This window comes from Pseudomyrmex gracilis, unplaced genomic scaffold (genome assembly GCF_002006095.1).
Source record: "Pseudomyrmex gracilis isolate BER0280 unplaced genomic scaffold, ASM200609v1 scaffold_214, whole genome shotgun sequence".
Classification (NCBI taxonomy): Eukaryota; Metazoa; Arthropoda; class Insecta; order Hymenoptera; family Formicidae; genus Pseudomyrmex; species Pseudomyrmex gracilis.
In genome coordinates, this window is record NW_018020798.1 from 98,435 (window position 1) to 122,379 (window position 23,945).

General features: G+C 34.1%; 5 protein-coding genes across 11 annotated transcripts in view; 1 reads left to right on the plus strand and 4 right to left on the minus strand.

Annotated features, from left to right (window-relative positions):
- Positions 1-7,937, minus strand: LOC109858606 (maestro heat-like repeat-containing protein family member 1). The gene is made up of 22 exons (XM_020436036.1): positions 7,558-7,937; positions 7,284-7,429; positions 6,985-7,193; positions 6,734-6,900; positions 6,362-6,653; positions 6,056-6,262; positions 5,889-5,976; positions 5,676-5,828; positions 5,462-5,590; positions 5,094-5,383; positions 4,485-5,010; positions 4,204-4,361; positions 4,021-4,105; positions 3,603-3,790; positions 3,256-3,511; positions 2,971-3,148; positions 2,696-2,886; positions 2,238-2,606; positions 1,845-2,159; positions 1,421-1,771; positions 1,139-1,314; positions 1-1,015 (listed from the first exon to the last, which is right to left on the minus strand). Exons 1-22 carry the CDS (start codon positions 7,598-7,600, stop codon positions 826-828), a joined length of 4,707 nt encoding a protein of 1,568 aa, XP_020291625.1. The 5' UTR covers positions 7,601-7,937; the 3' UTR covers positions 1-825.
- A 683-nt stretch (positions 7,938-8,620) lies between these two features.
- LOC109858594 (calcium and integrin-binding protein 1-like) lies at positions 8,621-10,802 on the plus strand. Of its 3 annotated transcripts, XM_020436022.1 has the most exons (7): positions 8,621-8,963; positions 9,064-9,117; positions 9,189-9,282; positions 9,407-9,441; positions 9,560-9,807; positions 9,886-10,084; positions 10,158-10,802. In XM_020436022.1, the coding sequence occupies exons 3-7, from the start codon at positions 9,232-9,234 to the stop codon at positions 10,177-10,179; spliced, it is 555 nt and encodes a 184-aa protein (XP_020291611.1). In that variant the 5' UTR covers positions 8,621-8,963; positions 9,064-9,117; positions 9,189-9,231; the 3' UTR covers positions 10,180-10,802. The 3 variants fall into 3 exon arrangements, with proteins under 3 accessions (XP_020291611.1, XP_020291610.1, XP_020291612.1); XM_020436021.1 differs by having other exon boundaries at positions 9,064-9,282; XM_020436023.1 differs by lacking the exon at positions 9,064-9,117.
- A 37-nt stretch (positions 10,803-10,839) lies between these two features.
- On the minus strand, positions 10,840-12,131 carry LOC109858592 (oligosaccharyltransferase complex subunit OSTC). Of its 2 annotated transcripts, none has more exons than XM_020436017.1 (4): positions 11,823-12,131; positions 11,501-11,550; positions 11,212-11,429; positions 10,840-11,133 (listed from the first exon to the last, which is right to left on the minus strand). In XM_020436017.1, the coding sequence occupies exons 1-4, from the start codon at positions 11,959-11,961 to the stop codon at positions 11,115-11,117; spliced, it is 426 nt and encodes a 141-aa protein (XP_020291606.1). In that variant the 5' UTR covers positions 11,962-12,131; the 3' UTR covers positions 10,840-11,114. The 2 variants fall into 2 exon arrangements, with proteins under 2 accessions (XP_020291606.1, XP_020291605.1); XM_020436016.1 differs by having other exon boundaries at positions 10,844-11,133; positions 11,501-11,574; positions 11,823-12,124.
- Positions 12,132-12,496: 365 nt separating this feature from the next.
- On the minus strand, positions 12,497-16,562 carry LOC109858591. Of its 2 annotated transcripts, none has more exons than XM_020436015.1 (12): positions 16,436-16,562; positions 16,030-16,166; positions 15,771-15,901; positions 15,515-15,690; positions 15,158-15,249; positions 14,851-14,942; positions 14,555-14,697; positions 13,973-14,245; positions 13,654-13,819; positions 13,329-13,569; positions 12,902-13,185; positions 12,497-12,777 (listed from the first exon to the last, which is right to left on the minus strand). In XM_020436015.1, the coding sequence occupies exons 2-12, from the start codon at positions 16,164-16,166 to the stop codon at positions 12,698-12,700; spliced, it is 1,815 nt and encodes a 604-aa protein (XP_020291604.1). In that variant the 5' UTR covers positions 16,436-16,562; the 3' UTR covers positions 12,497-12,697. The 2 variants fall into 2 exon arrangements, with proteins under 2 accessions (XP_020291604.1, XP_020291603.1); XM_020436014.1 differs by having other exon boundaries at positions 15,125-15,249.
- Positions 16,563-18,380: 1,818 nt separating this feature from the next.
- The window catches only part of LOC109858604 (protein split ends), a 64,332-nt gene continuing 58,767 nt past the window's right edge, over positions 18,381-23,945 (minus strand). For 2 of the 3 annotated variants that reach the window (XM_020436034.1, XM_020436033.1), the window contains exons 9-13: positions 23,832-23,945; positions 23,581-23,691; positions 22,370-23,146; positions 21,978-22,136; positions 18,381-21,793 (exon numbers count right to left, since the gene is read on the minus strand). In XM_020436034.1, coding sequence (XP_020291623.1) covers positions 21,665-21,793; positions 21,978-22,136; positions 22,370-23,146; positions 23,581-23,691; positions 23,832-23,945 — 1,290 coding nt within the window. In that variant the 3' untranslated portion in view covers positions 18,381-21,664. The remainder of the gene's footprint in view (positions 21,794-21,977; positions 22,137-22,369; positions 23,147-23,580; positions 23,692-23,831) is intronic. The other variant, XM_020436035.1, reaches the window with a different exon arrangement.

The window sequence follows — 23,945 nt, forward strand, 5'->3', positions numbered from 1 at the left end:
TTATTTTAAATCGTGTTTTTTTTCGATTATACGCAAATCAAATACGTTCCAAAGTGTCTTTTATACATTTGTTTCTTAGTAGATTTATAAATATACCGGCATATTGTTGAGGAAATTTGCATAGTACGAGTTTTATCACGAAGATAAAATCAGCAAATTTACCGCAACCGCAATACACGATTGCAGCTCGTGATACTTCGCCACGATTAAGTTATGCGAGACAATTTGCATTCGATGACAATGTATTGTGGCAGTGTATGATACTTATTGCGATAAGAAACGTTTTTAAAAAACAGTTATATATTATATGAAAAAAATTTACTTGTTAAAACAAAGAACTTTCTCCTATATCACATATTTCATTGAGAAGAGATCTAACAGAGATGATTTAATTATTTACACATTTTTATAATTCTACGTAGACAAAATTCTATGTAGATAAAGGAATGTCAGAGAAAGAGGATAATAATGAGATTTATTAATGAAAATGAGCTGAACTTTTATTTATCTAAATTGTCTTTATTATATACATGATATATCACTGTACACATTATACATATGGAATGTTATTAAAAGAGAAGAGAAAAAAAAATGTAAATATTAGTTAGCCAATATTTTTACACTATTATTTTTACAAAATATTCAATTTACATGATTAATTAAGTATGTAACAAGATCGGCATGAGAAAACAGAAATAGAGAGGTATGTTTACACTTTATATAACAATCAATATTACAAAAAGACAAAAATAGAATTGTGTACAAGAATCTAAAAATTATGCCCTATAGTTTTCGAATGAAATAAATTGTAGAGAAGAATTCACGCTAAAGAGTAAAGCAAAATGCGAGAGCTTGTGAGGCTCGTACTCTTACAATACTTTCGGTATCACGTAAAAGTTGTAACAGTCTTTGTACGTCGTTAGGCCTCGGGGAACCAAATAATCCTAAGAGCAACGCGGATGTAGCTCTGGTGTTATAATTTTCTGATCTCGAATAGCCCCGAACAACAGCATTCCTGGCAAGATAAGACAAGAAAAACATTTTATACATATATATGTATTTATATATATATATATATATATATGTGTGTTTGTTGCAATTTATTTTATAAAAATGTGTGTTACATGCGCGTGCATACCTAAGTTCTTCTGCTTTCTCCGGAAGTTCGTCTTTCAAGCTGTTTATCAAGTCTTTCGAAAAATTCATAAAATTGAATTTTGCTTCTAGTCTCAAATGCGTAATTATCACTTGCGATAATTTTTCACTTCGCCGAGCGTAAAAGAGCGTAGCTTTGCATAAAGTATCCTGTGCAGCCTATTGATGTACAAACACAGTATATATAAATATTTGATTATTTTAATTAATACGTTTTATTGTAATAATTCATCTTTTACTACAATATATATTTTTATGCATATACCATAACCACCGATGTATTCGAGTCTTCCAATCTTATTATCAGAGACGGTAAACAACCTAGAAGATGATCGATCAAATCGTCGGTCGGCACTGGCACCGATTTTTGCCAATTAGTAGCTATCGCGCCTAAAGCTTTTATGGCAGCAAGCTTCATTTCCCAGTTTTCTTTCTCGATGAATGGTCTCAAAGCCAACACTACTCGCGGACTAACAGGTCTCTTATACTGAGCCGACAATAATATTGAGAGACCGCGTAAAGACTCTATCGCTACTTCAGAGCCACCTTCTCCATTGGCAGGCTCTTCCAATCCGTCAAGTAAGGCATCCATACATCTCGTAAAATAATCGTCGAGCTTTGAGAAAAAAAAAGACAACACTTAGAGCAAGACAAAGTATATAAAATAAAAGTATTAATTGAGCATTCACCTGTTTCTCTACGTAGGCTACTCTAGCGAATCCGATAACAGCGTATTTTCGAACCAGAGACGACGAATCTGTCTTAGCATCGAACAAAGTGTTTATTATAGCGTCAATCCATATATCTCCGCAGTTCACTTTTCCAATCAGTTCGGCGTAGAATGCAACGGCGACTGCCCGTTGTATGGCTAATGTGCTGCTTACCAATGCATGTAAAGATTGCGCCATATGTGAGAGAACGTGGTCTTTGTTCGATATGCACTTTATCAATATTTGTACGGTTAAAATCACGTTCTCCTCAGAATATGTTTCCGAAGAAAATGCCTGAAGTATAAACAATTTCGTTTATCAACACCTGGTCAAAATAATTAGAACCATGTAAAACACCCTTTAAATACGTACAGTCTCTGCCGGCAAGTCGGACGCATAATCTGAATGAACGAGATTTAGAACATGAACCAGTACGGAATATACTTCTGCATGGGGATTGATTTTGTGCGCCGCCCGATTTGGTACGTATCCGTACTTCGTGTTTATTAACGACGTGGGCGGGTCAACATGCAGCCAACCGGTGAAATACTTGAGAAGAACACTTAGGAAAGTCTCCAAGTAAAGCAAACTGATTTTCTTAACGTCTCCCTCTAGAAGATGTTTTAAGGCCACTACGGCTGCCAAAGACGGAAGATAAGCAGTGTTATTTCTTTCGGAGGACGTAGTGATCTCAGCGAATAGATTATTAGTTCCCAGATTTGTCAGTAAATTTTCCAAAACCTAAAATAAAGTAAGTATGATAACACATTTTTAATATGTGTATATTGCGTACTTGACGGGTAACAAATAATGCGGATGAAGAGATCGACCTCAGATGCGTATTTATGTCTGCCAATTGCCTTCCAGCACAGCACAGTACCAGGATCCAATGGTAATGGCTGAGACAGAAGGATCTCGGTCACCGCAGACATTTGATGTGCCGTCAATGACGCTACAGCTTCTGCCAAAACCTGTTTACAGCTTATATTTTCCATTTGCCTCATTTGTGTAATGATGTTATCTAAATACACAGAAAACATAGCCAGTGAGATACGATTAAATAAACATTTGGATTACTGCAACAAACAATTTACATGTCACACACCGACTAAACAAACGTGGGGCCTGGATATCTTTGGTCCATTAATTTCGAAATGTTGCTTGAGAGCTATGCTTGCTACCATGCTCGCTTCTCCGCAAAACAATAGGCCTTCTATTAATCCTTTAGCGAAAGTAAAGATTTCAGCGCTAGGAATTTTTTGCGCTACAACTTCAGCCAGTTTCTACGATCAAATATTGTGTGTTTTACTAAAATTTTCTTTAAAATTACTTCAATAAAATCAGTCAAAATTAGTCGCACAAGCCGGTTATACAAATTATTAATTTTTACCTCGACGTGACAATCCGGCGAGTCGTCAGTCATAACTTTTTCTTTTATCTGCTGTATATTATCTTTCAAACCAGCATTGAATGATATGTCTAGATAGCGATATATGATTTCCATACACAGAGGCAAGCAATCTACTACCAACTTTCTTAGCTTGACTTCTTTGTCCGCACACCAGCACAGGATTTTTCCTAATAATTTTCCGGGACAAAACTTGCCACGTGGAGAATACGTGTGCTCCAAATTATTGCAGTACGACCTGTAGAGAGATGCGCATCGCGCATTAGTTTACAATTTTACTGTATATATATAAAAACAAAGATACAAATTGTCTGAAATAAAACATTTACTGAAGCACCGCGTGCAGCACCAACAGAGTAGTTTGTCTCTCTATATTTGACTTGGACTGCATCCAGGGCACTAATATATCAACTAGCGCAGTCAGTGCGTCCGATGACTTGGATATAATTTCGCTGGACACCATTCCGAGATGTTCCCAGATTTTGTGCATTAATTCCGGATGTGATTGCAGAACAATCTAAGACAGAAATGTTCACTGATCATCTACAAGCACAAATCATAAATACATACACAGAACTGGTGCCAGAACTGTGATTGTTTTAAAGATGCTGTGTCGGGTTCAAAGTAAAAAAAAAAAAAAACAGTTTTAAAACCCGCAAATCAATATAAAATTCTTCTTATCAGGAAGACCTGTAGAACTATTGTTCACGCGTATGTACATACGATGTAGTCTTAAGTTCAATATACCTCCGAACTAGCGCCAATTGTTTTGTCCAATACCGCACTAAGAAAGATCTCTCTTTCCTCACTAGTTAGCGCTGGTGGTATACATCTATGAAAGAGAAAAATGTTTTGAAAATATTTTATACATCTAATATCTTTATCAAATCGCCATTCAAAAATAAAGATACATTGATACGTAAAGCATACATCAGAGAGTTTGCTGCTTTTAAAATCGCCGGATAAAGTTGCAACGGTCTGTATCCCGATGGCGTTTGCAAAATTCCTATCAGAGTAGCCAGAGCAGATGGTTTTATTGACAAGCCGTTGGATTTTGGATATCGAATGGGATGGACAGCACTGGCTATCTATAAATCATGTACAATCACATATTGTTTTTTTGGTACAACAAATAAACAATATTTTTATACTTCACCGTTTAATATGAGAAATAAAATGTCATTAAATTGTTCGATATAAAAATTAATTACTTGCTCCAAAACGAATAATCCTGTTTCCTTTGTGGACAATTCCTTACATTCCGTTAGCTGCTTGATAGTCCACGGTAATATGTGCTTTTCGAACACCGGAAACAGTTTCTCCGGATTTCCCCTTTGAGCGATTTCACCGTAAGATTGCAACAAGCCGGCTTTAGCTGTTTCAGCGGTAGCGGCGGCTTTTGCGTCTCTAACAAGACCTAACAGTCTCACGGGCACTTTCCTGGCGTCCTCGGTTGCGCAAAACTCTTCCATTAATTTCAAGATGATGTTCGGATGCCGTTTCGCGCATATACCGACCGCGCGAGCGTATTCCTTGGTTGTGCCATTAGAACGTGCGAGCTCAACGAGCAAACTGATGTGAGCGTTGTTTGTGCACACAGACGCCAAATACAGTGCTGTACTCGGTATAGTAGTTTTCGAAGCAAGTTCGTCGGCGAGCTTGGCACCCCACGATTGTCCCTCCAGTTTTACACTTTCTTCCAACCATTTCACTATCTGCTCCTCCCAGATTAGATTTCTAAGAAACAAAAAAAAAAGTCAAAAATATAGTCCCCGATAATAGTTTTCAAATTTGATCCCTAGATGCAAAACATTTGTCACCTTCGTGCGGAATTGATCTCGTTTTTCGGACTTTTTTGCGCGTCCTGTAAAAGCTGTTGCGAAAGTTTCGACAACACCTCGTCCCAGTAATATTTCACTTGATGTCCAATCAATGGTGCTGCTGATATCAAAAAAGTCAATATCGCGATCCGTTTGTCTGGGTCGTCCATTAATTCCAGACATCTAGCTAGGACCTTTGTGCCAGGAAAATTTCTCTCATTTGATGAAGATTCTTCATCCTGTAATATCTTTGTCGCTAACGGAGATAGCGAGCGCAATACAGATATAATCTGTAAATGAGAAGTAATTGTTAACTTAGACATTTACATTTTAACGTTCAATAAATTTCAAATAAGATCGTTACATACGGATTCAGTACAAGTCGGATCTAGCAACGCTTGTACCAAACACGGCCACAACCAAGATTCGACACGATCGACTGTTGTTGAAAGTAAATACAAAGCCTCGGAACACGCCTTCATGTCACAATGTGACACCTGTTTTGAAAATATAAAATCTGTATTTCTTAATTATTTCTGTTTAGTTTTACTGTATCACACAGTTTGCGTCAAAACGTCGTACCATATATTGAACAAATTTGGCTCTCTGCGACGGTAAAAGGGGAAACGTCGGTCGTGCCATGAGTGCCACGATGGCACTGACCATTTGCAGCGGACAGTTCTCTCCGAGAGATTCCTGCAGATTGAGCGCGATTCTTTGCAACGTCCCGTCGTCCTAATAAAGCAACAAATCAGAAAAGCTATCTCTTCAGTTTTTTAAAACAAAGTTTGGTACCTCAGGAAGAGTGTTTATAAGATGTTTGAGGACAACCAAGGCGCGAGCATGATGACTGGCAACTGGTGATTTTAACTGTTGCAAGATTCTGTGCAGAAATGTACAGAAATTAACGTGATGTAATTCTCGTGAGAACGACAATATCTATCGCGCAAGAAAAAACTTGCCTATCGAGACCTTCTTCGGGATACAAGATGACTAACGATCGAGTACACCGCAACACTTCATAATGCGTAAGCAAGATATCTCGAGTTGCTTCGAAGGGTTGAATGCTGACGACTTCGGATAAAGTTTGATGTATAAGATCCATAAACGGATAAATCGTCTCTTTATCATTTTTGGTCTGAGCGCAATTTAAAAGTACAGCTAGAACTCTGTTAACGTCAATATTATAGTTATTCATCCAAGAGAGAAGAGTATCTCTACAATTAAATAGTCTAATAATAATTTGTAGAAAAATATAAAACATTCACCTCACAGCGGCTAAGCGTACATTTTGTCTCTTACAAAGATTTAAACATACAGGTACTAATTTCATAATTCTGTCGCTATGTTCTCCCTCAGGTAACAAAGGTATCATAGGAACTAACGTTGTTAAAATAGCATCGGTTGATTTAAAATTACGTGACGTTTTCAACCAAACGTGCACCAGAAGGTCAAAGGCAGAGCATATTTCTTCCTTAAATGATTCCTTGCTTATTTCCGGAGATGTATCTTTTGTATTCATTATATAATCATTTATAGCTTCACAAAACTTCTCAATCACTAAAGATATAAAAAACTTAAATTATATGTGAAAAAAACTACTAATTTTTATCAATATTGTAAAACACATTTATACACACTGAAACAAATGGACTGTTTAAGAGTTTCATCTCGCATTTGACTAAACATTGGTAGCACAATAGTCAGGGTGATTTTAATAAAGGTCAATATCTCATGCGGATTGGTTGCAGCTAGCCTTCCTATTGTACAAACTATTGCGGACTGAGGAATTATTCCAGGTTCCAATCTACAAAATTCATCTGTTAGAATTACAATAACAATTTTAGGCTAGAAATTTATCACAACTACAAGAAGTAATATTGTTGCATACTTAGTTAAAAGTCCACCCATAGCTTGCGCACAATGTATTTTACAAATTTCAACTAACAAATTGCGTGCCTCATTCTCAGTTTTTCTTGTCAATTCATTTACTGCCAATTCAGCAAGAGTTGATGCTGAATCTGCACTTAAACTCGCAGCAGATTGTTTACACGTACTGGACATTATATTCAATAGAGATGCCATATGTTCTGTGGATATCTTTTTGAAGAAAATCATATGATAATAAAATACACGCATCCAATATGTATCAGTTCTTACACAAAAATGAGAACTTTATTAAACACTAACCTTCTTGTGCATTTCCCAAAAATATATACCAGCATGAATGACAGATTTTGGATCGCTGCTGCTTATTTTTTCAAGTGACTCAATTACAGATCGTCTGACTTCATAGTTTTTGTCATCCAAGGAGTCCAATAATGCTCCGATAACAGCTGAAAAAAAAAAAATATATATATATATATATATATTTTGGTCACTCTGAGCAATCGTTTATCATCAACTCCTTAATGTTACAGGCAAAATTTATATTTTTTTAGCTCTCATATTTGTTGAACGTTACCTGATAATTCGGAGCTATTGTCATTTTCCTTAAGTTCTTCCATGTTGATAAATTGTGTGTTGCGAGCGGAGAAGGAAAGTCGTATATATTTGGTACAACCTTTATATGTTTATTGACATTTGAAAAATATCTTGTCATGCAACTTGCACATAATCACGAGATTGTTTCCGATATTCCGTCATATTTTGCACATGCGACCAAATACAAAGAGCAGAGTGTGATCATCAATCGAACGAGTTGCAAAATCCGATTTACATAATTAAATGACCACAATAGTTGTTTGCGCAGTATTGCCCACGTACGACGAGCGCAAGTACGTATTGGCATGTATAATATTTACTTTTTAGATTAGAGAAGTGTTTTTGTACAGGTTGTTTCAAAAGTCTCTTCTGATTCTGCCACATCTTCTCTCAACTGTGGTGTCATCTGTCGAGTGAATGTAGGAATAATAAATAATAAATACACGTGAAAAAATAGCGGTTGTTTCAGTCAGACACACAGTGTAAAATCATCATTTATTAAAAATTATTTAACAATTACATATTCTTCAAACACAATCACATTTCATCAGATAAAAACAAAAAAAACGGAACTGTCATAAAGTAGAAATAAAAATGTAAATGTTGTTCTGTTAAGAAATTGTTGGAGTGTATGATACAATTGGAGCAAAATTTGATATAATTTCCACTTTTCTACATCGTATTTGGTGTCATAAAAACCATTCCACGACATTCCAAAGCGATCTCGATGCCGATTGCGAAGAACACAATGCTCTTTACCACGGACCTGTTAGTAAAAACAAATAGTTTTTAGTGAAAAACACGTGATATTTTTAAACGGACGCATTAGCAATTCTATTAATTCGACTTAATTAAAAAGTATAAATAATATATGCAATAATATATGTCACAGATAATTAATGAAAAAGAAAATATTTAAAAAATAATTAATGTTTAAAAAAAAAAAACGTAAAATTATACGAATCTTGCAGAAGGTTATGTTCGTTCAACCATTGTTGAAATTATTAAAAATTTTTTTGATAAATTGAGTTTGTTCAACTTGCCATTTAAAATTATCATTGTAGATATCTTTGAGTGTTTTTCCAATATTTTCCATTTTATTCGTCTTTTGTTTTTAGACTTTTAATTACTCTGAACTGTGGAAGTATCTCGTGCCTGAAGCGTGCCGTGTAATACTGTATACTGTATATATACGTACTATTTCACTCCAAGTGCCGAAGTGCAGATCTAAAGTCGCTGTGTGTAAACCCGCTCTCTGATCAATGAATCTCTCTGTCTCTTTCTCCGGAGAAATAAAAATTCACTTTAAAAACAGAAAATTCTCTGTAATTGAAGAAACATGATTTTTTCGCGCTCGATAAAAGCGAAATTAATTAATTAATCAATGTAAGTTGCTACATCGTTCAAAAAGAACCAAATTTTTTTAAGCTGCTGTTTTATTAAAGACATTCTTTATAATTTCTATAAAAAAGTATACATGTTGCAGGAATGTGTGTAAGATACTTCTCTAATTAGTCATCATCAATTATAAAGCAAAAATGTATAACATTGTGTTAATATTGATTCATGGATAAGCGGATTGAATAGTAAAGATAACTGAGATATTTGCAGTTGACACAGTGCCATTGTCTTGAAAACTTCAGTGTTCACGAAGATGGGTGCGGGAAAAAGTCAATTTACTGAAGAAGAACTACAGGATTATCAAGTAATATTTTTTTAAAAAATTTTTTATATTTTAAAACAATTTTTTTATTTTTTAAATACGTATTGTATCTTGTCATACCATTTTATTTTTTGTCTAACTATAATTAATAAAACTTTATTAACAGGATTTAACATATTTCACAAAGAAGGAAGTTTTACAGTAAGTATTATATTGATGAATTCAGCACATCTTTATATTTTATCGGTTTCTTATTATTTATACATGTATATTTTTTATTTAAAGTTAATTATAATCTATCTTTTTTTGTTGACCGCAGTGCGCATCAGAAATTCAAAGCACTTGCGCCAGAAAAAGTCGGACACAATAGAAACGCGAAGCTTCCAATGTCTAAAATTTTGCAATATCCCGAATTGCGAGTCAATCCTTTTGGAGATCGAATCTGCAAAGTCTTCAGTTCTAGTCAAGACGGTGACTGCACCTTTGAAGATTTCTTGGATATGATGTCTGTGTTCAGTGATGCTGCTCCGAAAGCAGTAAAAGCCGAACATGCATTTAGAATATTTGGTACGTTTGTGATTTGATGTTGATTATTTGTACATATGTGTAGCATTATCAACAAATATTTTCTTTTTTCATCAAAAGATTTTGATGGTGATGATATGCTCGGTGTTGGAGATCTGAGACAAGTGGTGGACAGATTGACCGCACCTCAGAGATTAAGTGACAATGATATGCAGCAGCTACTCCAGTATGTTCTCGATGAAGCCGATTTGGATGACGATGGTGCTCTGAGTTTTGCAGAATTCGAACATATTATAGAAAAGAGCAGCGACTTTTCCAAGTAAAGTTAACTCTTAGTTACAAGAGTATAAATTATTTCGAACAGTTTTACTAATATTTAAATCTTTTTACAGGAGTTTCCGCATTCGTTTATAAACGTCTGCTATCAGTAACAAGAAATAGTCAACAAAAGACTGAACATTGATACATCTTTAATAACAACCGTAGACACACAAGCATACATGTCATTACATTCTAAGAAAAGAAATAAATAATATGCATACTTGTGCCAAGGGGCTCTGCAATTAAGCCTAAGCCAAAGAACACCAAAACCAATTCTCTTTTTATTAAGCTGATTTATTGAAGTTTATATAGAAATTTTCTTTATAAAAAGATTTTTCTTACAAATTGTTAATATACATATAAGAAACTCTCCGTCAAACTTTATACATTTGCGTTACGTAAACATACATACAAATGTGTGGAAAAAAAAATTCAAATCCATTTTTGATCAGCTTATGTATTTTAAAAGAGGATTATTATTTTTACAAAACTGTTTCTTTTTTTTTTTATAATGCATAATGAAATTGATATGTTACAGAACTTCATTTCGATGTTAATTGGTGCTCTTAATTATGTCATTAAACTCATCACAATTAAAATTCATTTTTTGCAGCTTGGCTTGTTTGTATATAGACTATTTATGTATTTGCAAAATATACCCGTATTTATGATGACTGATATTTATAAATGTTACTCGCCGTATTATATATTTAACAATTATATATATTATAATATAATGATATATATTGATATATATTAGATATTTTATATAATGTTATATATCATTATATTAATACTATAATCATGTATACTCATTTATAGTGATCAAAATCCATCTTACATTGCGTAATATAAACTAATGCTAAAAATAAACAACTTGTTTAACTTATAATTTATTACAAAAGTATTTAACCAATATTCACCGTTACAATATCCTATCTATTGTAACAATATTCCATATACACAAAAATAGAATATAAAACTTCTTTGAGATATATATGAAAAATTTTATAGTTCTATACTTGCATTTAGGATTGCAGATAACCCCTAAAAATAAAAAAAAACAATAAATGGATTACTTATATAATGGAAAAATGCAGAAATGTCTCAAGTGTGATATCTTACGGAAGTTTCATTTTCATGAATATCCAGCACGCAACAAACGACACAAGTATGCTGAGAAATCCAACAAAAATCAAAAGAATTCGGTTGAGTCTTGGTGTTGATGGACTATGAGTGTGATCCAAGATGATAAAGCCCAATCCTCCTACTGTAAAAAGGAAACTAGAGGCTAGTCCTTCCATGATATATTGCCCATTCACACGATATGGCATGAATGCTACCTGCAAAGATTGCACTACTTTGTACAGTTAGAAAAATACATTGATCGCAGATAAAGCTTTTTTCAACTTACAGGTCTCGAGTGACCATGTTCATCTGTTGTAGATCCTACACTGGGTGGCTCTACAATTACATCATATATAATTCCTGTGACAAACATGTTTGCAAAAATCAATAACTATTTTACTAAAATGTTAGCACATTTTCCATATGGATATATATATATATATGCATATATATTATTAATTAAAAATAAATCATAGTGCATACTGTTGTTATAGTTTTTATACATTTTTTAAAGATATAACAAAATGCGTACATAAACTTACATAGATTCTTTTTCTATAAACAAAAGTAACATCTTGAGTTTTATAAAATATTTAAATACAGCTAACCTCCTGTCACCAAAAAGTACGATAGAAGGATAAACGAAAAGACCACCATAGCACTAGGCTTCACGAACCAGGACGGTCTCTTTAATTTTAAATTAGGCACTTCCAGGACCAAGAACGGTAATCGATAAATGCACTCCATTTCGTAAAATCTACACTATCAGGATGGAAAAATAGAAGACTTTTGCTCCAAAAGCAGATTCACCGGCAACGTGACGTCTCTTGCCAACTCGTCACACACGTGCGTCGAGTGATATTTTGTGCCTGTTTGTGTGGTGTTAAATTGTAGACTGATTCGCATCAAGAACTTTTGTCTAGGAGGATTGGCTGCCCTTTTCATGTGCTGTGTACCTTCGCGCGAGATTTAAAAACACGTGACAATTGACATTTCGAAAAGCTTTATGAGCAATGTTGTGGGTTAGTTTTGTTTTTCTTTTTTTATTTTGTTGTAGATTTGTAGAAAAATAATAAATCAGTTTATTTAAGTACATGAAGAAAATGAACATAGAATACAGTATTATTTCGCATAAAACATTTTATTAAAATACTACAAGGTTTGCAAAACCAAATAACAACTAAATAATTACTTTTCCAAAAAATTTTTTATATAAAAGAAAAGTATTATTTAATAATAAAACATTTTGTTAAATTATATTGAACACTAGTATCATTCAAAGATATTATAGAAACAAATAAATAATAATATTAGAACAAACATGAAAGAGAGACGCAAATGGAACAATAAGTTTTCTCATAAAACATTGCTAAGTAATAGTAAGAAATAGCATCGTAAAACAATATAGTAATTATAAATAGTACATCAGTAGATTAACTTTAAAAATAAAATAGTATATCAGTAGATGTATTACTTTTAATAATTAAGCTTGTGGATCCTTAATATATAGAGTGTCATAGCAGCATCTCTGCAACAGAACGGCTTTCTTTTGCTTATGAAGCTCTACAATGAGAATAATCAATTATAATATGCATAGATAATGTCAGATTGATACAGTCACATAAAAGAACAAAACAAAATTGATATTTTTTAAATTGACAGAAAAATCATGAGAAAAGATACCTACCAAGAAGTATTTCAAAGGCTGTAGCAACATCCTCCGTTGAATATGTATCTCTCGAAATGAGATCGTTAAGTGTGACGTATGGTCGTTCCTGCCACAAAACTTGCAACATTGCTAAAATGTCGTGAATCGTTAAAGATGGTTGCGAATTTGGAGATGACGAAAGTGAAGTGGTCATCTTCAAAGGAGACTGCTTCTTCAACAACATGTCTATATCTTCTAGACTGGTTTCGGTTTCAATAATATTTGCGTTAATTATCTGCTGATTTTGTTCGTCTTCGGTAATGCTGAAAGAATTTGAGAAAAGTAAAACTTATTAAAGATATAAAATATAAAGTTTACAATAAATTAACAAAAGATTTTGTTTATTTTGCTTATCTTTGTCAATTTTCGTTTTCGGTAAGACAAGAAGAGAGGAGAGAATTCTTACTTAATGTTTTCTACCAAATTGATCATATCTAGTGGTATTTCTGGTGTTGGTGCTATTGTCTCTCGAGTTTCGGGAATTATATTCAGATCTGTCAGATTTATATTAATTGAAGGAACGTTCGATACGTTGTATAATCTGCTCGAACTGTCGGCAATAATTGCAGTTTGTGTTTTTCCTAAAGCACTTAATTCTTCCGTGGCAAGAATGCTTGTCGTCTCTTCCGCACGTATTACTTGTTGAACTGAAAGGAAATGTGCGCGTTCACTTGTAGGTATATCATGCGTTTACATAAAACGTAAATGATTTAAAACAAATTTCAATGTACGTGATACGATGTCCTCCCTGTCTTTGCTCGGGAACGCACACGGTTTGGCGCGTTTACTGAAGAGCTGTTGCAAATCGCGTCCCCATCGCGTGAACAACTCTGTTGCCGGTTGTCTCAACAATTTTATCGGCGACGTCAGGTGACGTGACGAAGGTATTTTTAAATCCTGAACGCAATTAAAGAGTCAAGTCAGAGCATGCGAATTATTTCTTCAAATTAAAACTCTTAAAGCAAAATATTTAAAGATCATGCTTTAGAAGAAATTTCCGGCTGAATATACGTACGTAAAAACTGTTTTAAATTAATCTCATTTACTTGCCTCGCAATGAATATTTGGATTTTCACGCCATTGCGTATATAGCCATTTTTCATCCTTTAAACTGTTTGTTTTATCGAAAACTTTTTGCTTTTTCTTACTTTTTTTAGTTTGCATGAAAACGGTATCTAATGGTTTCAATTCCATACTTAAATCTGGCTGTTGCATTTCTTTTTCGGATAGTATGAGAGCTGATGGTGGTTCCACTTCCATAGGTAATTCGGTTGGAACTGTTTCTGAAGGACCAGCTGCTGTTTCGTCGCGGTCAAAAATTAACTGTAAAATAAAGTATGACAGAAAAAAGAGAAAAACAAGATAAAAAGAGAAAGATAAAATTATAAAAAATTAATTAGATTATAAGTAAAAGAGAGAGAGAAATGATATAGCGTTTTTTCGAGTTGAATAGCTTTCACAACGATTAATTAAACGTCATTTTGATAAATCAAGCAGGATTTATCAATTTGTCAAATTAATCGCTTCGAGAGCGATTCAATTCGTATTTATCGAAAGTACAAAAATAATAATATAAATAACGGAGAAAAGAGCAAAGAGAATTTTATTATAGACGTGTATAAAAACGCATACACGTGTTCTCTTTGTAGGTGTTTCCACTTGTATTTGAGACAGTCGCTTTTGCGGAGTCAACTCGATTCTGGATTTTCTCCTTGATTTACTCAGAAGTTCCGGACTGCAAAATTCCTGTGATTGTTGCCTCTCTTGACGAATCTCTGTGTGTTCGCCAAATTACTCAATTCATAATTAAAATTAAGAAAAATATACACGTGTATATATTATTAATTTATAAAACAAAAAGAATATTGTTATGTATGTATTTATTTATATATTAACACATATGACTAGCCTTAACACATATAACTGACCTTCTGAAATTACCACATCAGCAGCCGTCATGTCGGTGACGTTCTTTTCTTTCAAAAGATCCGCGACTTGTTCTGTCTCCATTGTGCTATCGCTATATGTACAAAACACACGCGTATATTATTATGTTTTTTATAAATATATTACACATTATGTTTTACATGAAAAAGAAAGTTTTTTAATATGAGATAACAAGTGTGGATAAAGTGAAATGAATATCACTTTTACGTGATGGATTTTTGTTATATTAGGATTAGGAAAAGAGAGTTGTGTTACGGTACGAGGAAGCGACACAGTTCAGGAACTAACAGGGATACGTCTTTTATATGATCAAACATATAGACCAACTGCTCATCAGTCAGAACGCCGAAGTCCTGCCGTGCTGCCAAATTCATTTCTATCTGCGTGTGAACGAAAAATATGTTGTATCTAAGAGCGAGCAGAATCTTTTTTTTATGTAGAAATAATTTTTTACGTGTCTCAACCGAGACTTTTGAAGCGGACTTTTGAGTCTACTATCGAAAGGTCAGAGATATGAAAATCGAAAGATTAAAATGTTCGAAAAATGTGAAAATGTTTTGAAAGATACGCGTGATATCTTTCACAAAAACTACTTTTCTTTACAATCGTGTAACAAATAGTTTGTTTTATGTGAGATCGTCCTACCATTCGTTGTATCATGTTATCGTGATCATCGTCCTGAAAGGTGTGCAAGTCCGAGATAATATTAAGGGAATCTTGAGACGTGGGCAATTGTATTTCGGGTGGTTCTTCGTCTTCTCTTATTGTTGGTTCTGGCCGCAAAGGAGGGTGAATCTTCTCTTCTAATTCAGAAACTTCTTCTACAAAAACAAGAACAGAACGACACATCTTATAAACTTTGTTACGCCTACAGTTTTGCAGATGCTTGATTTAAACTTACTCTGATAATATTCAATTTGATATTTATGAAGTTTTGTTACGCCGCACATTAGTTGCGAAAACAAATACAAGCTGCATCTGTGCGTTGTTCTCTTTCTCCGTGGCTGCGTTACTATTTCCAGAATTTTGTCGCTAGAATTTTACGTAATCGTATACAAAAATATTCGATTGTTAAAAAAAAAGAAAACAATAATATTCAGTGCGTGCAAAAATAAAAAATGTCAGAAACATTTGAAAATATAAAAAAAAAACCAATGTACCATATTATGGGGACGTTCATCTTCTTTATTTTAAAACTGTTGTATTGCTTTTTAAATACTTTTTCGCTGGACGTCGCAGCGTGCCAACAGACAATTAATTCGGGTTGATGAAAAAGTAGATCGGGATACGAAGACATCTGACAAAAAGAACATGTTGTATATAGTGTATTAATAGAAAAACACACAATTAAGTTTACGAGAAAAATCATAAACCTCGGAAAAAAAACGAACAAAATATAAATATATATTTTATCGCATCGCTTTATCTCGATTTGTATATGTGTAATCGTGTTTTTTATATACCGGACGCGATAAAACCGAAAACAAAAAAACATAATAAATATAAAAATTTTCGAAATAGAAACAAATAACGCCGCGCGAACATTTTACCACACATACATATTACCTTCTACACGTTGATGCAAATGCAATTCCTTATCGCAATCGTTTTGTCTTTTTACTAATAATAGTTGATAACAAATTAATAATCGAATAACGAATAACAGCAATCGATTTGAAAATTATATGATATCTGCAAGTCCAAAAGAGCGCTTTTATTTGTTACGATTTAAATACTAATAATGTACGTTAGGACGAGTTTTTGATCAGTTCTGATCTGACTCGATAGGTCAATTCAGTCACGTGATCAATCAATCATGGTCGCAAGGATGGCCAAGCACGATTGACCAATTTATAGAGAGAAGACTGAGACTGGCCAGGTCCATGAGAGAATAGAATGTGTAATCGCTTTTCCGCCCTTTAAGCGCAATGTTCACGGGTGGTGCATATTGGCAACTACGTAGCCATGTCCACGAACGACTTGTCGGTACGTATGTTATGTTCAAACGTGAACATAAGTTCTATTCCGTGCTAACGTGCACGAGCCCATGATATATGTAATTTAGAAATTTTTTTATTTTTGTACAGTATTCTCTTCCCGTAAATAAGTAATTAAATAAAAATAAACTCATTTTTTTGACTGACCTTGACATTAGACTTATCTATTTTGATTTAAAAAAATACTTTTTTTTTACAATAAACATATTTATAGAAACTTTGTATATTGTTTGTATAAAAAACTCGAAGAGATGCCTCTCTCTTCTCTGACTGCTCTTTCTCTTCTTTTTTTTCTATCAATGCTGTTGTATTCCGCGATTCTCGTGCAATCGCTGCATTTCGTGACTTGGCTGGGTGTAGGTGCCGGATCTGCTTTTGCGACAACTTCCACAGTCTCTCGTAGAAGGTATCTTGTATAATTTTTTAATACTCACCTTTAAAATCTTATAAGGTCTTATTACACAAATGTTTATTTTACACATATACACGTGCACTCTGTACACAAGTAACATGTATAGCTCTTAAATAAAATTGTTAAAACAATGATTTAAACTATATTCTCTCTAGACAAAAGCGCTAGCCAGAGAAAATATTAAAACTCAAATTTTATATATATATATGTTAAAACGTACTCAAATGTACTGTGATAGAATACAGTAATAAGATTCAAGGTGTACCTCAAAGCAATGTACGCGTAATCAATGCAAATAAATTTTGTAGACAGCCTTGGAAAAGAACTTTGTAGAGTTCAAAATTGATCCGAATGTGAGCTCGCAAAATCTTACTTATTTAAAAATCGCAAATAACAAATTAAAAATTAACAGAAAGCAGTTTCTTCTGTGAGAAAAAAAAAGTTGAATCTACCTCAATAAAGGAGCTTTAAGTTTCTTTGTTACACCGCAATGTTTAATTACTATTGCTCATTTTACTTTTACGTTTTCATTCGCGGTAGAGTTACTCACTGAGAGCAAGGTGTTTTTCATAAAATATCATTGTGCCATATAGTATTATCGTAATCTCCACTGGTAATAAAATAAGAAACGAAAAAAAAGAAAACAAACTACACATGATGAATAATTCCGTAAGAAATATACGTCAAGATATTCGAGGTAATAGTTTGTGTTTTATTATATTATTATTACCTTTCTAGCGAGAAGTCCAGCTCCTGATCTAATATAAAAAGAAAGTTCTTAACATACGTTTGTTTTTTTCTTTCTTTTTTTTTTTCTTTTCTTTAACGCATTAACATCTCGAAAAGAGAACGCATGTAGAGACGACGTGGAAATAAATTGTGGGTAAATTGTGACAAATTAAGGAGATGGAACGGTGTGTGACATCGTAACGTATATCAATTCTATTCAAGTATTCTTTTTTTTTCGATTATTAGGAGATCACGTAATTACTAATATACAAATGATACACATTATCACCGAGAGTTCTATTACACAGAATAAATATATAGCGCACATTAGCGGGTTTTTTTTTTTTCCAAGAATGACGCAATCGAGCCGTACTTAAGTGGTTTTTTTTTTTTTTAATCATAGTTATTATTATCGTTAATATCCATATAATTATCAATAACTACAGTAAAACACAAAACAAAAAAAAACAAAAAAAAAAAGAATATAGCGTGTCTGTGTAATATCTGTACAATATCTTCCTTAAATAAACTAAACATTCTGTTCTTTTTATACTTGCGTGTGTGTGACCTACAAATATAGGAAGAAACTAAATCATAATATTCACAGATATTTTACAAGATAGACGAGGCTCGCCGATCGGGTGCACGCGTCGCGCAACAACAGAACGTACAAAAAATCCCGCCGCTCGTGCGAATATATGACTGGCTGCAGAAGAATTGAGCGCGGGGAGAATAGAAAAGGAAAGAGGAAAAAACGCGTGTGTGTTTCGATGATGAAAGTAAACAGCTCGTCACGCGACAGGTGCATCCGTTCGCGCCTTATATATATATACTTATTCGTAGCTATAATATATATACGCACGGTTTTTTTTTTTTTTTATCACTTTGCTCGCTCAATTATACCTCTACACTGTACATATCCACAATACATATTCCCCATCTTTTACACTGTACATGCACACGCTCCGCACAGTATTCGCGCTGCCCTAAAGCAAGTTCACGTCTCAAGGATGAATAAGTTCGTTAATTAATCCTTCATCGTTAGCAGAACTACACAATTTGTTAAATCGTCAATCTTTTCTATTAAAAAAAAAAAATTTAACGCAGAACACGAAGTAAAAAAATTCAATTTACGTGAAGCGTAATGGGGTACGCATAGCTCTTTAGGAAGAAAAGATGGAAATAATTTTACCCAGCATACGTTTTTGCTCTGACATTCCGCAAATATCGAGGAAAATATAAAGGTATGTATTTTCGCTTAAAAAAATAGAATGTATATAAAAGTACTTGTAGAATATTCTAGAACACAAAACAAATGCTGTTTTACTCATCCTTGATTACTTCCGTAACGAAAGTTGCGCTTTAAAGGCATGCGCTCTACGCGCACAGCAGCATAATATCATGAATAGATATATATATATATATAATATATATGTACGTGTGTATATACATATACACACATATATATATATGTCCTTTAGTTTATTTAAAATGTTTGTTTTTTTTTTTTTTTACGGCGTGGTGTGTGATATAATATACCTCTTTAGTCTCTCTTTCACTTTCTCTCTCTCTCTCTCTTTCTTTCTTTCTCTCTCTCTCTGTCTCTCTTTATACACATAAGCGCATTTTATTATCTCCGACATGAATGCTAAGGAGTCTCTATAAGTCGTCGTACGACGGAATCGAGGGGTAAAAAGGTAGATATGCATGAGACCAAATAACGAGCAAGAAGTAAACACGAATAGTGCGAACTAACGTCAATTAAAAAACGTTAAATGTTTTATTCGTGTTTACTCCTTCGATTCACTTTCGTTTACTCACTCAGGCATATCTATCTTAATAGGATGGAAGTATGTAGAATGGGGCAGCGTTAATGGTCAATGAGATCGGTCATACTGTTTCTCAAGTATGACAAGTAAGCCCCACTTGTCCTTAAACGTGCAAATTGGTATGCCCTAGCTAGTCTGTATATTGTGATAAACGTTTTTTTTTTTTTTTTTTTTTTTTAATAATAATTAATAGCAGCACAGTAATAGTAGTAATAGTAGTAGTAATAGTAGTAGTAAGTGGTAGTAGAGTGGTAATAGTGTTTATAGTAGTAATAATAGTAATAGAGCGTGCGGCAATAGTAGTCCGTAATAATAATAATAATAAAAATATTAAATGAACATAATGAAAAATATATAACAAATGATTATCAATGTTACCGAAATTTGTTTCGTGAAAAATAACATACACACGAAACATATATGTATACACATATATATATATATATGTATGTACACATATGATCACGTAAAAGATTAATTTCGTAAAAATTTGAATTTGTAACTTTCGAATTTTGCATTTGTATTACGATTAAAAATCGACATTGGTAACACTGGTAATAATATATTAATAACCATTATACAGTAATTATAATAATAAAGAATAAGAATTAGGAGAGTGTATACAACGTTGAGAAAATTTTTTTCTTACAAGATTTCATACAACGCTAAGGACAGAATACGAATTAATATGAATACGTTGCAATAATGTCACATCTCGACTGTGTGGAAATTATAATGCATTAGGATCTTTCGCAAAATGGATAAATTTATAAATAGATTCGCTCATTCTACTCGAATAGTTCAACTTTTTTTCGCTTTTCTCCGTGCTAGAAGAAGTCTAACATAATAATTTACATTCTAGATCGATCTGCGGCGGGAGCAGTAACGGGCTGCGGCAACTCTATATTATTACAATATAATATAATACATAGTTATTTATATGGAGCGGTATTATACAAAAACACACACATCACATACGGTCCATTTAATCGGGCACCCTCTTATATATGTTTTTACTTTTTGTCTTCTTCCTCTTTTTTTTTTTTTTACGCGCGATTATATATTTATCATTAAATACTTAAAATCACAGTAGTTATGCCCTCAGTGGCTTTCTTATAATTTATACAATTTATCATTAATGCCTAAGCCTTAATTAAAATAGCTCATGTGTCATAGTGATAGGGTACAGAATAGGGATTCCCTATTCTTTTTATTTTACTCATTTAATTTTTACTTCGGTTGATTTCTTCAACTAGAGCAACGGATTATTATAGTTTCCTCTATAGAAAGGACGAGCGTAAGTAAGTAATGCATGGTGTGACGAATCGAAGGTCTTATATGAAGGCGCTGGGGTTGTGCCCTAACTCGCTTGTCAGAAAGACCAAGAGTGTAATGTCGGTCTATCCCACAAACGTTGTCAGTAATTGACGCGAGTTGCAAGCCGTCTCCCCTTCCCAATCAAGAAAAAAAAATAAAAAAAAAAAAAAATAAAAAAAAAATAAAAAGGAAACGAACTTTGCCCGCGCGAATTTTGTCGAAGAGAGGCATGCACAATATAGTATCAACGCATTCAAACGTGCTAACCTCGCTTCATCGCACAACCTTGTGCCTCGCTTTAGGCCTACGATCTAAAGATTGGCTTACCGCCGGGTTCCATTTGATTGTCACTGATACAACTCCAGATAAGGAGCTCTTCGCATTAAACGCATCCCTCTTTTGCACTACGTGTAAAGTCAGGCGGACACTCCAGGCTTCATGCCATGTACGAAGCATCCTGATGCGCGAAGGCGAAAACATAGATCATAATCCAGTAGGTCACTGATTGGTCTCAAACTGTAGCTATTACGATTAGCAAATGAGCGATTTTTGCGACACGATGAAGTAGATCCGGTGCGATTCTTGCCAAATTTTCATGCGCAAAATCACAGGACGGGAAAATGTGAACTACATATGCCGGCTGAAATAAAAACACCATTTGTATAAACATTTGTTCAAATTACCATTTGATTACTTAGCCGTCACATTTTGAGCAAGATGTGAATATACAAAACGAAAAGATCTAAAATTCAGAACAAAATTATTTTTTGACGTAATAAATAAAATTGGCATAACAAAAAAATTCAAAATATGATCAAGTTTACCTGTTGCGATCCGGGTACAGCAATGTTTACGATTCCAGCAGCCTGTTTTTGTTGAAGATACATGATAAATCCTGTTTGAAGGTTTTTATTCTGTTGTAATACGTCTACTTCGTCACGACCACAAGGTAATGCCAACAGCATGCAATGTTCATTATCAGTCTGAAAAGCATTAGGTAATATGTTAAAAAATGGAAATATTTTTATAAATTTTATTCATGTGTGCACAGCATATATAAATTTCTTGTGCTATTTTTTGATTCATTTATAAACATATTTTTAAATGTAACTCTTTTTATATCAATCAGATTATTAATTTATAAATTACGACAGATCTAACTGCGTAATTAAAAATACGAGGTAAACATTAACTGCAAAGAAATTATCGCATGTACCTGCATCTTTCTCGCTACGCCCTCAACTTGAGTTTGTTCTAATCTCATTCGTTGAGCTATTCTTAACGGTGGTGTGGACCCGTCGCTGTTGCATGGCAGACTGTCTCTAGCTACGTTGGGATTGCCAAAGACAAAATGCATCTGTACCGCTGCTTGATCGTTTTTGAGCGCTAGTAAACCTTGCCACATAACCGGATAACGTTGGAGCAGCATTTGAAACGTGTCCGCTTGCGGTGGCACCTGAGACGCATAGGGCGGTGGTGTGACGACCTGATGTTTTCTGCATCTTTCTGGTGTTGTAGCTCTACCCATTTCGGGTGGTGCCTCACTGGCAGGCATGGGATATTGAGATCGTAAATGCGCAGGTGGCGGTTCGTAGTAGCCCGCTCGAGCGCCAACTGGTGCACCGGGTAACGATGGATTGCTTCCCGCGTTGTACTGCGGCGGTGGTGGTAATCTTACTCCTCCTAACATGTAAACTTGAGCAACTTGTGGACTGTCGGTAGTGCGATCCTGAGGTGTTCTCGTTCCCCGTCTCAATTCCAAAGGTGGACTGTGAGTGTCTTCTATACCAGTTTCAAGTTTTGGATCCAAAGGTAGATGTGGAGATCTTGTTCCTGGAATGTGATAAGCTATGCGAGGAGCCGTTAATGCTTCCTGCTGCGCACGTAGATATTGAGAGTACTGCAACATTTGAGAATGCAGATAATGTGGCGGCAACTCCCCACGATTTAATCCTCCGTAATGATTGACAACTTCGCTCTGCAAAGAGATTATCTTTAAAATTATTTATTATTAGTTATCAAGCATTTTTTCTGCATTAACCTAACTTAACAATTAACAATTTTTAAAATTTTATGTAAAATTCCACAAAGAAAATCTATTATTAACATCTAGAACACATGGGTGTCCAACCCACGAAAGCTAATAGTGCGGCTCCACAAAATCATAAACTTTTAACATTATTATGTGATTTTAACAATATTTTTTATGACTCGATTACGCGGTGCTCGAGCACGGACTGCGTATTGTGTGTGCGGCCCAAGACAATTTCTTTTCACTCAATGCGGGCCAGAAAAATCAAAAGGTTGAACACCCCCTGCTCTAGAAGCTACACTTGATTGATATCTTTGATGTATCATGTAAATATTATATACTTCAAACTTATTTTGTAAGAGTATTATATTATAAGAGAGAAAAAGTATAAATACCTGTGAGGTATTAACATGATGATGAGCAGGTGGTGGCAAGGGAGGGCTTTGGGATCGATGTGGGGGAACAAGACCATATTGACCGCTTGGTGGAGTAGCACCCGTGCCGTGCTAATCAAACAGAAAATGAGCGCATTTAACACAGTATTGACATTACTTTTGTGTTAGTTCGATTATCATTTTATTTTATTAAAAGTAATCCTTATAATGTACAAAAAAAAGTAATAAGAAAAATAAGGTACGATGCTTACCAGTGGAGCCTCGAATGTCGGCATCGGAACACTACGAGCTTGCGGACTTGTAGTTGGCATGATACAACCAGAAATCGGTAATTCTACTTTTTGGGGCTCCATTGTATTTGTGAC

Bases quoted from the DNA above. Each gene is read 5' to 3' on its own strand.
- LOC109858606 (XM_020436036.1), bottom strand. From the start codon at position 7,600: ATGGAAGAACTTAAGGAAAATGACAATAGCTCCGAATTATCAG. The intron at 6,654-6,733 runs GTGTGTATAAAT...TTATATCTTTAG, and splicing joins TAAACAGTCCATTTGTTTCA to TGATTGAGAAGTTTTGTGAA. The intron at 3,512-3,602 runs GTAAATGTTTTA...ATCTCTCTACAG, and splicing joins GTGCTGCACGCGGTGCTTCA to GTCGTACTGCAATAATTTGG.
- LOC109858591 (XM_020436014.1), bottom strand. From the start codon at position 16,166: ATGTCTTCGTATCCCGATCTACTTTTTCATCAACCCGAATTAATTGTC. The intron at 15,902-16,029 runs GTACATTGGTTT...GTAAAATTCTAG, and splicing joins ATGAACGTCCCCATAATATG to CGACAAAATTCTGGAAATAG. The intron at 15,250-15,514 runs GTAGGACGATCT...GTTCACACGCAG, and splicing joins ATAACATGATACAACGAATG to ATAGAAATGAATTTGGCAGC.
- LOC109858594 (XM_020436021.1), top strand. From the start codon at position 9,232: ATGGGTGCGGGAAAAAGTCAATTTACTGAAGAAGAACTACAGGATTAT. The intron at 9,808-9,885 runs GTACGTTTGTGA...TTTCATCAAAAG, and splicing joins ACATGCATTTAGAATATTTG to ATTTTGATGGTGATGATATG. The intron at 10,085-10,157 runs GTAAAGTTAACT...ATCTTTTTACAG, and splicing joins AAGAGCAGCGACTTTTCCAA to GAGTTTCCGCATTCGTTTAT.
- LOC109858592 (XM_020436016.1), bottom strand. From the start codon at position 11,961: ATGGAGTGCATTTATCGATTACCGTTCTTGGTCCTGGAAGTGCCTAAT. The intron at 11,575-11,822 runs GTTAGCTGTATT...TGTTTGTCACAG, and splicing joins GTACTTTTTGGTGACAGGAG to GAATTATATATGATGTAATT. The intron at 11,430-11,500 runs GTAAGTTGAAAA...CAATCTTTGCAG, and splicing joins AACATGGTCACTCGAGACCT to GTAGCATTCATGCCATATCG.